This window comes from Colobus angolensis, unplaced genomic scaffold (assembly GCF_000951035.1).
Source record: "Colobus angolensis palliatus isolate OR3802 unplaced genomic scaffold, Cang.pa_1.0 Scaffold194, whole genome shotgun sequence".
Taxonomy (NCBI): domain Eukaryota; kingdom Metazoa; phylum Chordata; class Mammalia; order Primates; family Cercopithecidae; genus Colobus; species Colobus angolensis.
Window position 1 is genome coordinate 5,239,296 of NW_012115088.1, and position 16,570 is coordinate 5,255,865.

The window sequence follows — 16,570 nt, forward strand, 5'->3', positions numbered from 1 at the left end:
CAAAGTTGCATATGAAAAGTGTAATGTAACTTTCATGAAGTAGGAAAGGCGAAAATACTATTTCTAATACTTTATATGATATGCAATTATATGTATGAATAATTATACATATGTATAATTAAACTAAAATTGAATATTAGAAATTAGAAACATTTGGCTATTTCATGACTTCCCTAAAAGCTCATATATTCAAGCTGTCTAAGAAATATTTTGAATCTTCTCATTGGCAAAAGGGATAACTGTTTATATACACAGTATACATAATTTAAGTTTTCTCCTTGAAAGAAACTTATTTGTGACTAACACACCTCTTGAACTGCTACTAACAGCGTTCCTTTCTTTCCTATTTGTCTGTACGATTGGTTCAAAACAATCACTGTACTAGTTTCTTCAGTAAAGAGTTCCAAAAATAATTTTCATAGAGTAAATTTTAAGAAACTGTTTAACACATATGCAGCTGCTACTTTCAAATTATGTTAATTACTTGAAACAGTTACTTTCAACTGTCATATGCAGGTGTTAAAAATAGTTTCAGTTAAGTTCTAAGTTATGCAAATTATTCCATAAAAATTAGATTGCATTTCTGGAGAAGTGCCATCTGGCAGGAACTGATAAGAGAAGAGTTTCAGGAACTAAAATGAACAATTACTTTGAAATGTCCCTCCCTACTTACCATAGTCAGTGAACAAGATATAGACGTGGATTAATAATGAAATCCAGAGGTATCTGTTCCTAAGCATACAAATACCTGAAGAAGGCTTTAAATATCTGAGCCATGCTACTAAGACATCAAGAAACTATGATACTATCAGTAGCGCTGTCCAACAGAACTTCCTGCAATCATGGAAATGTTCCGAATCTCCTCTGTTCAAAATGGTACATACTAGCCACAGTAGCTAATAAGCACTTGAAATGTGGCTAGTGGGGACAAAAAGGTCAGTTTCGTTTTTCTTTTTTTAAGTTCACGAGATATGACTAGTAGTTACCATTTTGGACAGTACAGCTCCACAATACTTATGATTCACATTAGGAGCTTACTAAACATGGAAGGGCTACTGGAATCTGGGTCTAACAATTTTATCTGAAGATAGTTCTAAGTGAAACGTTTAAAAATAGAAGATCTTCATCCTATTCCTTATAATCAATATAGATGGAGAAACAATCTACTTTACAAAAGAAATCAGCATAAAAAGAACTTAAGTGCCATAGCATATGGCCTCTAATTTGGTGCTGTTTTCTAATCCTAGCAGACAATATGAATGACGACAGATAAACAGAACACAGACACGAAACAGTAGCAAATCAAGTGCCTAGTCCATGAATTAACTATTTGTAGCACGCATAAAAATAGTGTTTTATGGCTTTTGAGTAGGCAAAGATAAACTAGTCACCAGACTGGCTGTCACACTTTTACTCCAGAAGATTTGTCAAAGGGGATTTAAAAAAACAAAAAAAATTTTAAATGCGGGAAAATGTAAACATATATACAACAGACAGAAAAGATTCTGACATACCCATAAGTCAATCATTATTAATAAACGACCAAACTTGTTTCATCTATATCCCTCTTCACTTTCCTTCACCTGGTATTATTTTGAAGTAAAATCCCACCTAGGATTTCATATATGAGAATTAAAAAAAAAAACAAAAAAAAACTCCCAGAAAAAGGGAAATGAAAGTACTTGATTAATTTATCCGAGGGAAGAGGTATTCCAGGAAAAACAAGTGATGTGCTGGGATTACAAAACTAGAGACTATCAGTGTGCACGAAGCATAAGGAGCGAGCAGAGGAAGAGGTCCCTGGAAGACAGTGGCGATGGGAGAAACTCTCAGGGCACAATTGAGCAGCACTGCTCTAGTTTAAAATAATAGGAAGCCAATACAGGTTTCAGAGGAGACAGGGTAAAGAAAATGACTTCTGTGATAGCATGGAAGCCTGACTTCAGAAGCACTGAGGGTAAAACTAGGAAGGAGGATTTTGCAGTGCTCCAGCAGTTTACGTATTTGTTCAAATAAAACAAACAAATATCCTTCCCATATGCTAAAAAGGGAATGCTCTACCCATTTCAGGAGAAGCTTTGCTGGTGAATATTTAAATATATTTTACTTTTTTTTCCAATACTGAATTTTGCTTTAGGACTTACACACAGAACTGTTAGTTGCAACGTGACTAATCCTTTTTAGCTCACTTGTGAAATAATTTGCTAAGAATATCAGTAAGATAAAACAAATACTACATTTAAAAATTTGTTTAAATTTTAATTTACATTACCACTAATGTAATTTTAAGACAAGACATTAACATATCAAATGTAAAAAATCTAAGCTAAAGTACTGACTGAAGGTTTTTTTTTGTTTTGTTATCAAAAAATGCTTAAGGATTTTAGGCTTTGTAGAAAGGGGGTTGGTGGGAAAATGATGGGGTAAGAGTTTAGGTAAGAAGAATGGAGGAAGGGCAAACATGTAAGGAAATACTTAATTTTAGAAAAATTTTTCAAAAAAAAAAAAAAAGACAAGACATTTTTTAACACTACAAAATCCCAGCTTACTTTTTTGGTTTTCTGGAAGTAGAGTTCAGGAAAAGCATGAAGCCAGTAAGCCAGCTGTGATATGTAGAAAAACTTCATTTGAAACCTGTATAACACAAGAAAATGAAGAGTATCTTTTAAAGCATAATTTTTTTAAAAAAACAGTAAACAAATACTGGAAATCAGGATATACTAAGTAACTACCTTTGTGTTATCATTCCATACAGTATCTGTGCACCTTTAAACAACTCTTCAACAACTGCTTTCCCCATCTCCCTGTGACAGTCCCACCATTGGACAAGATCCCTGGATTAAACAGCAGGCAAAGATATTATCTGCAGAAAGCTATTGACATGTAAGCCAGCAGAGAGGAGTCAGAGCCCCTATTAGTTCATTAATACTGACTAGAATGTTGTGTTAGCTACTGAAAACATAACCTACATGTCTATACAGTTTCATCAAGACAAGAAGGGGAAAAAGACTGACACAAAAGCAAAGGCTCATAGGTTGATAATCACCTGAAACTGGAATAATCCCAATTTCAAATACCCTCTTTTTTTTTTTTTCTTAGGCAAATGTGGTAACTGTACCTGGTTGGAACATGGAGAAAGCCCCAAATAAATGGAGGCAGAGCTAGGATTAAAGAGAGTCAGAATAAGGCATACAAGGGCTCTCCAGGAGCTATATCATAATCAGTCTAGAACTAATACTCTTCTTTTGACATTATATTCCTCTAGCCCTTCTGCTTCCTCTTTATTCTCCCCTCTCCCTCTCCTCCAGAAGTCTAAAATAGAAAACACAAAGCCAATCTAATTTCTTGGCAGTGGGGGTGGAGGGAATACAGTCCCACATAAATACAATATTTACAAAGTTTGTTGAACTAATAAAACTTTAGAAATCAGAGTATGATTCAGTAGAGTGGGTATTACTGCTGGACTTAAAATATCCAGTCACGTTATTCTCTTCTTTCCTTCATATCTTCTCCCTTCTCCAATTCTCACATCACAATGTATTTACTAAATACTGTCTAGGTGACAAGCACCTGCACCATACCCGGCACAATGAAGGATATAAAATAATTTTTACTGCTACCAAGGCACATATAGTCTTAGTGGCTATGGGCACAATGCAAGACTTACAAAAATGAGATAATTATAGAACAATCAAAACAATATATGGACACTACATAAAACATCTACCAAAATGACAAATTTGGGGATACGAAAGAACAATACAGGCTAAAGTAGCAAGGAAAATTAATATAGAATAGTTGTACTAGAGCTGGGCTCCAATAATGAATTATTCAGACGTCTTTGTAACCACTGAGCACTTTAACCTGGCAGCACTGTACAAACTAGAGAAATAAACAAAGAAACAATCCCTAACCTCAAGAAGTTTATAACAGAAGACAGTAAGAAGGGAAGATGTCAAAAGAGACGGGGGTGGGGAAAAAGAAAAGGAGCAAAAGTATAGAGAAGATGGAGTCATAAAAAGGAGAAAGGGTAAGTGAAAAGAAAGGAAAAGAAGCGAGTACCAAATTAAGATTATGTTAAAATCAGTTGTCTCAAGCTTACAAAGAAGTTGAAAAGATTAGAATAGAAACATTAAAAAAAGGTACACAGCATTTTTTTTCTTACGGCAGTGGGACTCTCAAAGACATATTTTCATTTATTTTATGCATTTGCCTAAGGTCCTAACGAGAATAACAATGAATTCTGATTAATAGCGACATGACCATGGTTCTTAACAAAGAAAGGGCTGCTAAAAATGACTTACGTCATCAGGTTATGGGGATAAGCCCTCCATAAGATAGTTGGGTCTGAGATGTAGTTTTCCTAAGAAAGAAGATACAAAAATTAACCTGTGAGCATAATGCAAACTTCTTGGAAAATAAGACATTACTTTCATTTCTCAAACATTTACAGTTCCCCATAGCAGGTTCCAAAGAGTCCACTGACGTCAAACTCCTTAGTTGTTTTAGTTATTTTCAATCCAATTTGAGTTGGTTACTTGAGCAAAGTGAAAATCAATGATATAAATGAGATACGGAATCAGGTAAGAAACAATTCCTGGCCCTAAAAAATCTTTCAATCCTGTAGAATAAAAATACACGTAGACAAACATAAAATCACCAATAAGAGGCACAACAGTGACTGGGAGAGAAGAATTTTGTCTTGGGTAATCCGAAGATTTCAGGAAAAGTTTGTAGCATCTGACAGGAGACAAAGGATCAAGGTACTACCGAGTTTTATGGAATTACATCAATAAAATACTGCCCCAATTTTTTTCTTAATCAGATCTATTCAGTGAGAATTACTGCATACGTAAAAAAAAAAGATTAAAAAATAAATAAAATCTAAAGTGATTTTTGTAAGAGTATTTTCCCACAGAAGCATAACTTTTATGTTTTTTAAAAAATTTATAATAGTTTTTAAACTAAAATTTACGTATTACCTATAAAGTATTATTAAAGCAGCAGAGTAAAATCGAATGAGCAATGGAATAAAAAGCTGAATTTTAATCTACCTCCAATATGAAGTGCTTTACCCTGGAAAACTCCTGTTACTCATCTGTAATATAGTGATTAAAAAGAATTATGTGTCTGACAAACTCAAAAGTATGTAAAGTATGGAACACCATATAAATTTAAGGGATTGTTATCACTAATATTAAAGCAAATACTGCCTTTTTCTCATTAGTAATAGTGACACAACTAAAGGTTTTGATTGCCATAACTGAAAAGTTATAGAACATTTAAGAAGCTTGGAAACACTGGGGCTGTTTCTAAAGGAGGAATGACTGTGAACATTACAACTCATGTAACCTAGTAGGAGTATCACTCACATCTTAACGTTTTTTGCTGATACAGAGGTATCTGTAAATCACAGTAAGTTATAAAAGTAAGGCCGGGCATGGTGGCTCAAGCCTGTAATCCCAGCACTTTGGGAGGCTGAGGCGGGTGGATCACGAGGTCAGTTCGAGACCATCCTGGCTAACATGGTGAAACCCTGTCTCTACTAAAAATACAAAAATTAGCTGGGCGTGGTGGTGTGCGTCTGTAGTCCCAGCTACTTGGGAAGCTGAGGCAGGAGAATCACTTGAACCCGGGAGGCAGAGGTTGCAGGGAGCCGAGATTGTGCCACTGCACTCCAGCCTGGCGACAGAGCAAGACTCTGTCTCAAAAAAAAAAAAAAAAAAAAAGATATAAAAGTAACATTCAGAGTGACTAAAAATCAATAAGCCTTTCTGAAACAGTAAACATAGTTTAGATTTTTTTCTGTATAAAAAAAAACCTAAAAGAGATTTATCACTGAAACTCTTAACTTACACTAGTTCATTAGCAGAGTTCCTAGTCTTAGATAAGGAAGGAGAACAACAACCTAAGAGGACATACTTAAAGAGATGAGAATGAATGACATACTTACAGAGATTAGAATGAATGTGCCCCAAACACAGGCAAAAAGGTAGAATGCACTAAGCTGACCAGATTCATTAAACTTGCTGTGTTTTGTTTTGGAGAAGTGCATTCGCCTGTTAATTTTCTAAAAATAAAAACAGCCATTAGTAATTAAGAATAAAGTAGAAATTATATTTAATATATGACTATCAGATAATGGAGAGCTAGTACTTTATAAAGTATAGATTTCCAAGACTGCATACTTACATCCAACATATACTCCTGAATAACAGCATGAATAATTATCGCCACTAGCATGTAGAAGAAAACTGTAGCCAAATCTTTGATACCATAGTAATAAAGGGACGCTGATTCAGTAGCTTGTTCTTCTGAAGACCAAAAAGGACACAAATACACAAAAATATATATAAGGTTATAAAAACAGCATTAAGTACAACATAGTTATGGAAACAAAGAATAACCTAATAAAAAAGTTCTATATAAACATCATAAATAATGTGGTCTTGGACATCTTGAATCTTAGGGGGGCAATGAAAATCAAGACTATCTAGAAATCTAAAGCTTTAGACATTACTTACAAAGATTTGACACTTTAGTCACAGCCACCAAACACCAAAAAAGAGGGAAGAGGAGGCCACACTCAATAAACTGATATTATGTATAAATTAGGTTGATAAAGTTATACTTAGCATATTGACCTATTTTTTGCAAAGGGCTTTTGAAACTTTCTACTTCTACTTTCAAACTACACACTAAATTATGATTCTGATGGAAAAGCTGATTTGACCTGTATTTGATTTAGTTTTGATCTATAAGCAGCAGAGATAAAGGCAACTACTAAAGTTGTTTTTAATCCTTACAATTGCTATAATTTTTCAAAACAAATCTTTATCGAATACTTGTGAATTGATGACACTTATTCTTAAACTTTATGTTTATGGGGAACATATATGTAAAAGAGCTTTATTCTTCTCTGGCAAATTCAAATTTCAAAACAGTATTGTAGTTTTGAGTAACCTGATAACTAAATCACTAAATTAAATATTTTCAAAACTACACATAACTGAACAAAAACCCAACTCAGGGGCTAGGTGCAGTGGCTCACCCATGTAATCCCAACACTTAGGGAGGCAAGGATTGCTGGAGGCCCAAATTCAAGACTGACCTAGGTAGTACAGTGAGACTCCATCTCTGTAGTAAAATGAAAAATTAGCTGGGCATGGTAGTGTGCCCCGTAGTCCCAGCTCCTGGGGAGGCTGACTCAGAAGGATCATTTCAGCCCAGAAGCTGGAGGCTGCAGTGAGCTATGATCACGCCACAGCACTCCTGCCTAGGCAAATTTGGCAAGCCCCTGTCATCTCTTAAAAACACACACATAAACCACCACCACCACAACAAAAAAACCCCAACTAAATGGGGTATACTACATCATCTTACATTTTAAACAAAAAACTGTGCAAGTTTACTGCCTAAACCAAAAAATACCCCATCCCTCGCCCATGCTAGTTAATTATATCACTGTATTAAATTACAATCAACTTCTAAGAAACACCTAATTTTTACATAGATTAAGAAATAACATTTTTGAAATAAAACTTAATAGTTTGGATGCTGTTACCAGATAATTCCTAGAGTTTATGAACACATTTTCTGGAATCAAAATAATTGTTAAAAGTAGAGCACAAGAAAAAGTGAAAATAATCTTAGAAGGATTGCTATTACAGGTCCAAAATGTAACTTGCAGAAAAACTAAATCTGCCATTGTGCTTTTAGAAGCCTTGAATGAACAATGACATTTAAACAAATTTTAAAAATATCTCTTCTTATAATTTTCTTAGGAAAAAATCAGAAGGCAGAGAAAGCAAAACAAAATTCTTTTATGGAATTTCAAGTCCATTCACAAAAATATATAGTAAACAGAAAACACATATAGGGTAAAGTCAATCAAAAACATCAGATCTTGTATTACAAAATGATCAAAATAACATTCAGTCACATCATGGATGAGCTCTCTGACGATTAATTAATGCAGGACCTAGTATTCATGAAAATTTCCAAGTTTGTTCAACTGAATTTCTATTTACATAGAAAATTCTTAGTGTAAATTACCTACCTGTTGCCGGGAGGGTGACATTGTACTGAAGAGTAACGAAAATGATAGAAGCTTTTGCCGTTATCTAGAAAGAAGGAAAAAAAGATCAAGTCAATTTGTGACCCTCTCCCAAATAACAGATCAGGGGCAAAAACTTTATAAAATCTGTCCCTAAATCGAAGCACCAATGGCCCCTAGTTCCTGTGGAACCCTGACAGACACAATGGAAATTACTGACTACCAAGGAGCTAATGTAATTCACCAGAATACTCTTCTGTGGTTTAGGTAAGATTGTGTAATTCACCCTTACCTTTAAGATTTCAAAAGACATTTTCTGCAGTTCCAGAAAACAGTTATTTGACAAATAACGATTCTCTACTCTAGCCCTACACAATGAATAAAAAGTTCCTATTAAGACAAATTTTAAGTATAAATTAATAAAATAAAAGGATGCACAGTTAATATGAGAAAAGCAGATCAAATATAGGGTCTGTGGTATGGGTGTGTTAGTATCCCACACACCTAGCATAGTTAAGTGGTCAATAAGTGTTTAACTGACCTGACTACTGGTAAAAGTAAATTGGTCAGAATAGAAAAATGGAACGCTTACCCAATCTTTACAGGCACCAGGCAAAGTGCTAGACAAAAAAGAAGGAGATGAAGATGGATAAAATAATCCCTAATGACAAGAAGCTCCATTGTGTGAAGAGTATAGGTAAATAAACTGTTATAATACTGTAGAACAAGCGCTAATAGCTTGCACTATGGGTACTTGGGATAAACAATGAGCTTTGTTGGTTTTTTTTTCTGGGGTAGAATGAAATGAAGGAGTTGTGCTTTGCTGGAAAATAGGCGTTCCCTAGGTTCACAAAGGGGGATGAAGAGGACAGCACAGATAGAAGAAACAGAGCATGGCAAGGTCAAGTAGCAGTGAACACAAGGCCAGGCACAGGATGCACATCAGGAAGTGTTAGAAACAACTAGAAACATTACTGAGTGCTAGAAAGGACCCTGTTTTCTGAGTTAAGTAGTTTAGATTTCATTTTTGCACAACTGGAGAACTTTGAGGATGGGAAAGTTCATTTATGCCTTTTAGAAGGATTGCTGTCTATGACCTCCTAAGTGGTCTCCCAGGCCCCTTCAGATCCATTCTCCACATTGCAACTAGAATGATTTTCTGATCATGTTATCACATCCCCTTTCCTACCTGCTAAAAATCCTTTACTAGATTCCCATCTTTCTAGGAGAATGTGACCACAGGACTCTATGGTCTGACTCTTCCCTCTGCCTCTGCAGCCTCAATCTCAGACCACTTCCTCCTGCTCCCTTGCCTCCTGCAGCACCTTCTACCACAGGGTCTCTGCACATGCTGTTCTATCTAAAATACAGTTGGAAAATCTTTCCCATCAGATCTCAGCTGCATCACACCTTTTCAAGGAAGTCTCCCTGCCTTCCTAGAGTAGGTCATTTCCTTTGTTAGATTATCTCAGAGAACTGTGTTCCTTTCCTTCAAAACCATACTCTGGCTTGATTATATTAATAATTTCTGTCTCGCCCATTAGAATGTAAGCTCCAATAGAACTGGGACCATGCCTGTTTCCACTCATCACTAGATTTTCAGAGCCCAGCAAGGGGCCCGGTACATATTAGGTAATTAATCAATATCGCTGAATAAATATCAGTTAAAGTACAAACCGGAGTGAGCATGCACCCAAGAATGAAACTTCTGCAAAAGACCACATGAAAGATAATGAGGCCTGAACTAAGACAGTGACTGTGGGATAGAGAGGCACTCAGAAGACAAAATAAGGTTTGGTAAGCTAGAAGAAAGAGTACAAGGTTATTTATTGATACCTACAGCTGAGATTTCTGGAGATGTGCAGTAAGGCAGCTAAAATCTAAGTCTAGAATTCAGTAGGGAGAATCCAGCTAAAATAAAGATTTGGGAGTCTCTTTTTACAGATAATAGCTGAAGCTGTGAAAATACATAAATCATATACAGGGAGTCCATAGTATTTGTAGAGAAGTAGGATGACATCAGACCTATGGAGAGAACAGGGAAAAAAGCAAAATCTTCAAGTCACTGAAACTAAGAAAAAATGGTCAGAGAGACAGAAAAAGAAATAAAGCGAGCTTGGAGTCCCAAAAGCCAAAGGGGAAACATTTCTAAAAGGTGTGGTTAATAAAGTCAAAGTTTCAAAACAGATGTGGGAGGAAAGAGAACAACAGACCGGACAATTAAAGAAGTCATCAGTGGTCACGGCTTGAGTGATTCCAATTAAGTAGTGAGAGCAGGAGCTGCATCACAGTGGATTGAAGAACACAGGAGCACAAAGTGGTATCCAGTAGATGCCAGATCAAAATTTATGTTGTTTTTAGGGTAGGAGAGATTGAGCTTGTGTGGGGGCAACAGTGAAGGCACCAGGGAAAAGGGAGAAGTTAAACACACAGGATAGAAAGAGAACAATGGATGGAGGCATATGGTAGGGAACAAAATTGTAAGGACTGAGTATTGCACTCTTGAACAACTTTTCCTCTTAGATGGGAAGAAGGCAGTAATGGACGGGACAGATAAGTTCAAAAGACAGGAAAACGAGGAAAACCGCCCTTGATAAACTTTTATTTTCCCTGTATGGGAAAAAAGCAATGTCACATATCAAGCATAATGGGGACGTGAATGATGACTATTTAAATAGTTCCCATAGGGAAAGGAGATGGCCAGGAAAAGTAAAAAGATCCCGGATGTGAACGTCTGAGGTTAGAAACCTTTGATTTGCAGTATTATCTACCAGCATAAGTATGACTTTCTCTGGGAATTGAGAGGCATAGAAAAGGCCAATAGTGGAGTAAAGACTGCAGGAAGAAAGGCAAAACAATGAGGGGGCTAACATACTGGAGAAAGGGAAAGGGGGCTACGGTACCACAACAGCTTTGACTAGGTAGAGAACCGACTTATGACTAGAACAAGGGAGGTGAACAAAACATAGGTTGTAGCTGAACTCTGTTATCCTGGAATTCAGGAAGTGGAAGAAGTCAGGCTTGCATGACAAAGTGCAGGATACGGCCAGTAAAGTGAGTTGCTCAACTGGGTTAGATATGAAGGTCTCTTGAGCTGAAAAGGCTACTGAGGCTACTCTATTAAAATTTGGGTCATTACCAAGGACTCATTAGAGCAGAATGATGACATGAGTCCCCAGGGCAACACTACTTTCTTGTGATTATTTTTAGTAAAGTTGAGTGGTCACTACATTTCATTTAGTTTTGCTATCTTTGTTTAGACTATATACACACACAGTCTAAACAATATATATATACACACAATATATATATATAAACTATATATATATATACACACACTCTATCTCTTTTACACACAAATACTCCACATATCTGTTTCCAGTTTGTAATATGAAGTCACCACTGTCACACCTAAGAACACTTTGTTAAAGAGTCCCTTACAGGCCAGGTGCGATGGCTCACGCCTGTAATCCCAGCACTTTGGGAGGTGAGGTGGGTGGATCACCTGAGGTCAGGAGTTCAAGACCAGCCTGACCAATATGGTGAAACCTCATCTCTACTAAAAATACAAAAAAATTAGCCGGGCGTGGTGGCGGGCGCCTGTAATCCCAGCTACTCGGGAGGCTGAGGCAGGAGAATTGCTTGAACCTGGGAGGCGGAGGGTGCAGCAAGCCGAGATCACGCCATTGCACTCCAGCCTGGGTGACAGAGCGATGCTCTGTCTCAAAAAGAGTCCTTTACAAACAACAAAGGAGATTCTTCAAAGATAAATTTAGCATCAAATTCTAAAAGCAGCAAAAATTAGATTATCCTTTTAGCCAGGCTTCCAAATAAAATTAAAATTTGGCCTCTAGCTTGTTTAGCATGTGACTTTAAGTAGAAGAAGAGGAAAAATGTAAACTACACACTCCAAAAAGTTTCAAGTTTAAGCCAGCAGTCATGCTCCCAGCCATTTCCAGGCCTCCTAAGCCTCACACACTGCTAGCATTGCTTCAGTTAAACTCACACCACAATTAATTAGTAGTAAGATAAGTTAGTTTAGAATATAAATAGGCTACAGAGATATATAATGCACTCAAAAGTAAAAATACCTGAGTTTATGACAGTTTTGAACATTTACAGTACTGCTCTCCATTTACAAAAATGGAAAAATGAAAAAAGAAATGAGACTTATTCAGATGCATTTTAAATAGGTTACCAGAAACTGAAATGAAATACCTGATTCTATGCTGTACACAATATCATGAACACAATAACATTTCTTTAATTAAGTGTCACTAGTTGGGGTTTGGTATCTTTTCTTGTTATATAGAGATGTTAACTATTTTGCCCTTGTTTTAGAGGAAGATGTGACTACTACATGGAGTGGATCCCTGAAAAGTAAAGACAATTCTGAATATCAAATTCCACTTCCAGTGGGGCTCAGTGGCATGTGCCTGTAGTCTCAGTCACTCAGGTAGCTGAGAGGGGAGGATCACTTGAGCCCAGGAGGTCAAGTTCCAGCCAAGGCAACACAGTGAGACCCTGTCTCCAAAAAAAAAAGAGAGAGAGACCCTTTTGCAGTTCACAAGTGTGATGATTAGGGTTTCACACTTATATGTGAGATGTGTCTCTCCCTCAAACTTTGTTATGACCTGAAAACCTTACCTGTCATGAAAAGAAAGAAAAAAAGGAAAGAAAAAGAAAAAAATCCCCCAAACCTCGAAAACTGTTTCAAGATGGCTGAAACTGTAAACGTCCCCAAAATCTGTATGGCATAAAGAACTTGTAGATTTTGAATATCTTTCCTTTTGAATATATTTCCTTTATACACTCCTTAAAAGAAATACTTCTCTTGTGAATCCCTAATTTTTCACCCCTCCTCCACATCCTCACTTTCAGAAAGCTTCCCAAGTATCCCTAACATTTTTTGGCCATTCAATTTTTCCTAACTCAAATATGAAGCCGTTCATTGTATACTATGATTTGAATTATGTGGACAGATACTGACTGTAATAAAACTATGATTCTAAAATTTACACGCAATTTTTGATTAATGTGAAGTTCCCTGGAAATTAAACTCTTACATTACCACCAAACAGACTACTTTGTTAGCCTTTTCAGTATGTATAATCTCTTTAGATGCTAACTAAAGAGATTCCAGGCCCTTCTCTCATATAAAAATGCTTTCTACTTCCCAATTTTGGTGAGTTTTTAAAGAATAATAATAGCTACCACTTATTGCATGCCTCTTGCAAGCCAAGCATTGAACTAGGTTTAATACATACTGGTTAATTTAATTATCAGACTAACCCAATAAGCCCCATTTTGCAGATGAGGAAACTTCAGTTCTGAGCTGCCCTAGGTCACCCAGTTAGCAAGCTGCAGAGCCCTAACTTGAACATGAATCCCTTCAGCTCCAGAATCCATGCTTTTACAGTGTATCTGCATTGCTTCTTCATTTTGGCTAGTAATACAGTATTTCTTTCTTTGTTAATTTTTTTGTCGATTTCACCATAAATCCTCTGACATTTCCTCACTGTATCTGCACAACAGGCTTAACAATTCTGCAAAAAAAATCAATTTCTCTATTATTCTAGCACAAGTACTGTAATTCTATAATTACGTTAATTTTGAGATTCAGCAGCAATTGTTTCAAAAGTCGAATAACAAAACTAACCTAGTCTACACATTCCTATACATAGATAACATGCTTTGAAATCCTAACACCTTAACATATGGTAAGAAAAAGGAACAACTCGCAGAAACTTTTGTGTATCACTTTAATGCTCACTTTTGAATTGACTTAAAAAACCTCTAGTATTATTGTCTATTTAGATTTTCAAATTTTACAAATTTATATAAAGGTGAAAATCCACTGTTAAAAAAAATCACTAACATGTAAGGCAAGGTATAGGTGGTGGACTTCCCTAGAAATAAAGTAAGAGAATGTAAAATAGTTTATATAAAATCAAAGTTATACTATGTGTCAGAATTTCTGATTTATATTTCATTTCATTCAAAGCACTGCAAATATACCTTGCAGGTCACAGTACCCCTAAAATATGTTTTTAAAGTCAGGAAATCTTAACATGTGGAGATGGTTTATGACAAGTTGCATAAAATTGAATATACTACATATATTAAAGTATCACTTTAAGATCAAAGTAGAAAGTATATACAAGTATCAAATTTAGAAAGTGAATACAAATGTTTAGCGTTCGGGTTTTTTTTTTTTTTTTTTTTGAGACAGGGTCTTGCTCTGTCCTTCAGGCTGGAATGCAGTGGTGAAACCTTGGCTCACTGCAGCCTCCACCTCCTTGGCTCAAGTAACTATCCCACCTCAGCCGCCCAGTTGCGACCACAGGTGCGTGCTATCACTCCTGGCTAATTTTTAAAAAAATTATTTGTAGAGACAAGCTCTCCCTATGTTGCCTAGGCTGGTCTCGAACTCCTGTACTCCAGTGATTCTCCCACCTTGGCCTCCCAAAGTGTTGGGACTTACAGGCGTGAGCCAGCGCACCAGGCCTAGCACTGTATTTACCTTCACACCATATTATCTGAACCTTGCAAAAAATGACTGTGAGGAGAACAGATATTATTTCCTTATAAAGAGCAGAAAAATTGAGACTCAGACTTGGGGCACCCAGGAAGTAGGTGGCACAGCCCAGACTTAAAGCTTGAGAATGTTAGTTCCCTTCTACCTACCCTTTAACTATACCTGCTACATCCTTAGCAGTGGTTTCAAACACGCACGACACAATCAAGAGTAAATGGTATCTGTACCTAGATCCAGAAAAGCCCATTTGATGAGAGGCGAAAATAAGGTTAAAATATTATTTAATTTTAAAATAAAAAAATAGGCTCCATGAAAAAAAATGTATTCACCTTTTGGTCACTGGTAATGTCACTACATTAGGTTTTCTCAAGGATTCTTAACGTCGCTCATATTTTTTAAAGCACTCCTATGTCCCAGGCACTATCCTAGACTCTGGAAATACAGACTCTTAAAAATACTCCAAAATCTCTACTCTCACTTGTTACATGCAGGAGAGAGGAGACAAAACAAGGCAGGAGCAAAATAATTTGTATATTTACTGAGACATAAGGGCTCCAGATAAAAATTAAGGGAAAAAAGCAAAATCTTCAAGTCACTGAAACTAAGAAAAAATGGTCAGAGAGACAGAAAAAGAAATAAAGCGAGCTTGGAGTCCCAAAAGCCAAAGGGGAAACATTTCTAAAAGGTGTGGTTAATAAAGTCAAAGTTTCAAAACAGATGTGGGAGGAAAGAGAACAACAGACCGGACAATTAAAGAAGTCATCAGTGGTCACGGCTTGAGTGATTCCAATTAAGTAGTGAGAGCAGGAGCTGCATCACAGTGGATTGAAGAACACAGGAGCACAAAGTGGTATCCAGTAGATGCCAGATCAAAATTTATGTTGTTTTTAGGGTAGGAGAGATTGAGCTTGTGTGGGGGCAACAGTGAAGGCACCAGGGAAAAGGGAGAAGTTAAACACACAGGATAGAAAGAGAACAATGGATGGAGGCATATGGTAGGGAACAAAATTGTAAGGACTGAGTATTGCACTCTTGAACAACTTTTCCTCTTAGATGGGAAGAAGGCAGTAATGGACAGGACAGATAAGTTCAAAAGACAGGAAAACGAGGAAAACCGCCCTTGATAAACTTTTATTTTCCCTGTATGGGAAAAAAGCAATGTCACATATCAAGCATAATGGGGACGTGAATGATGACTATTTAAATAGTTCCCATAGGGAAAGGAGATGGCCAGGAAAAGTAAAAAGATCCCGGATGTGAACGTCTGAGGTTAGAAACCTTTGATTTGCAGTATTATCTACCAGCATAAGTATGACTTTCTCTGGGAATTGAGAGGCATAGAAAAGGCCAATAGTGGAGTAAAGACTGCAGGAAGAAAGGCAAAACAATGAGGGGGCTAACATACTGGAGAAAGGGAAAGGGGGCTACGGTACCACAACAGCTTTGACTAGGTAGAGAACCGACTTATGACTAGAACAAGGGAGATGAACAAAACATAGGTTGTAGCTGAACTCTGTTATCCTGGAATTCAGGAAGTGGAAGAAGTCAGGCTTGCATGACAAAGTGCAGGATACGGCCAGTAAAGTGAGTTGCTCAACTGGGTTAGATATGAAGGTCTCTTGAGCTGAAAAGGCTACTGAGGCTACTCTATTAAAATTTGGGTCATTACCAAGGACTCATTAGAGCAGAATGATGACATGAGTCCCCAGGGCAACACTACTTTCTTGTGATTATTTTTAGTAAAGTTGAGTGGTCACTACATTTCATTTAGTTTTGCTATCTTTGTTTAGACTATATACACACACAGTCTAAACAATATATATATACACACAATATATATATATAAACTATATATATATATACACACACTCTATCTCTTTTACACACAAATACTCCACATATCTGTTTCCAGTTTGTAATATGAAGTCACCACTGTCACACCTAAGAACACTTTGTTAAAGAGTCCCTTACAGGCC

The 16,570-nt window shown here is 36.6% G+C and overlaps 1 protein-coding gene across 2 annotated transcripts in view; it reads right to left on the minus strand.

Moving 5' to 3' along the window:
* TRAM1 (translocation associated membrane protein 1) overlaps positions 1-16,570 on the minus strand; it is a 36,459-nt gene that overhangs the window by 16,518 nt on the left and 3,371 nt on the right. For both annotated transcript variants that reach the window (XM_011940929.1, XM_011940930.1), the window contains 5 exons: positions 8,060-8,123; positions 6,193-6,314; positions 5,954-6,070; positions 4,305-4,363; positions 2,550-2,634 (listed from right to left, as the gene is read on the minus strand). In XM_011940929.1, coding sequence (XP_011796319.1) covers positions 2,550-2,634; positions 4,305-4,363; positions 5,954-6,070; positions 6,193-6,314; positions 8,060-8,123 — 447 coding nt within the window. The remainder of the gene's footprint in view (positions 1-2,549; positions 2,635-4,304; positions 4,364-5,953; positions 6,071-6,192; positions 6,315-8,059; positions 8,124-16,570) is intronic.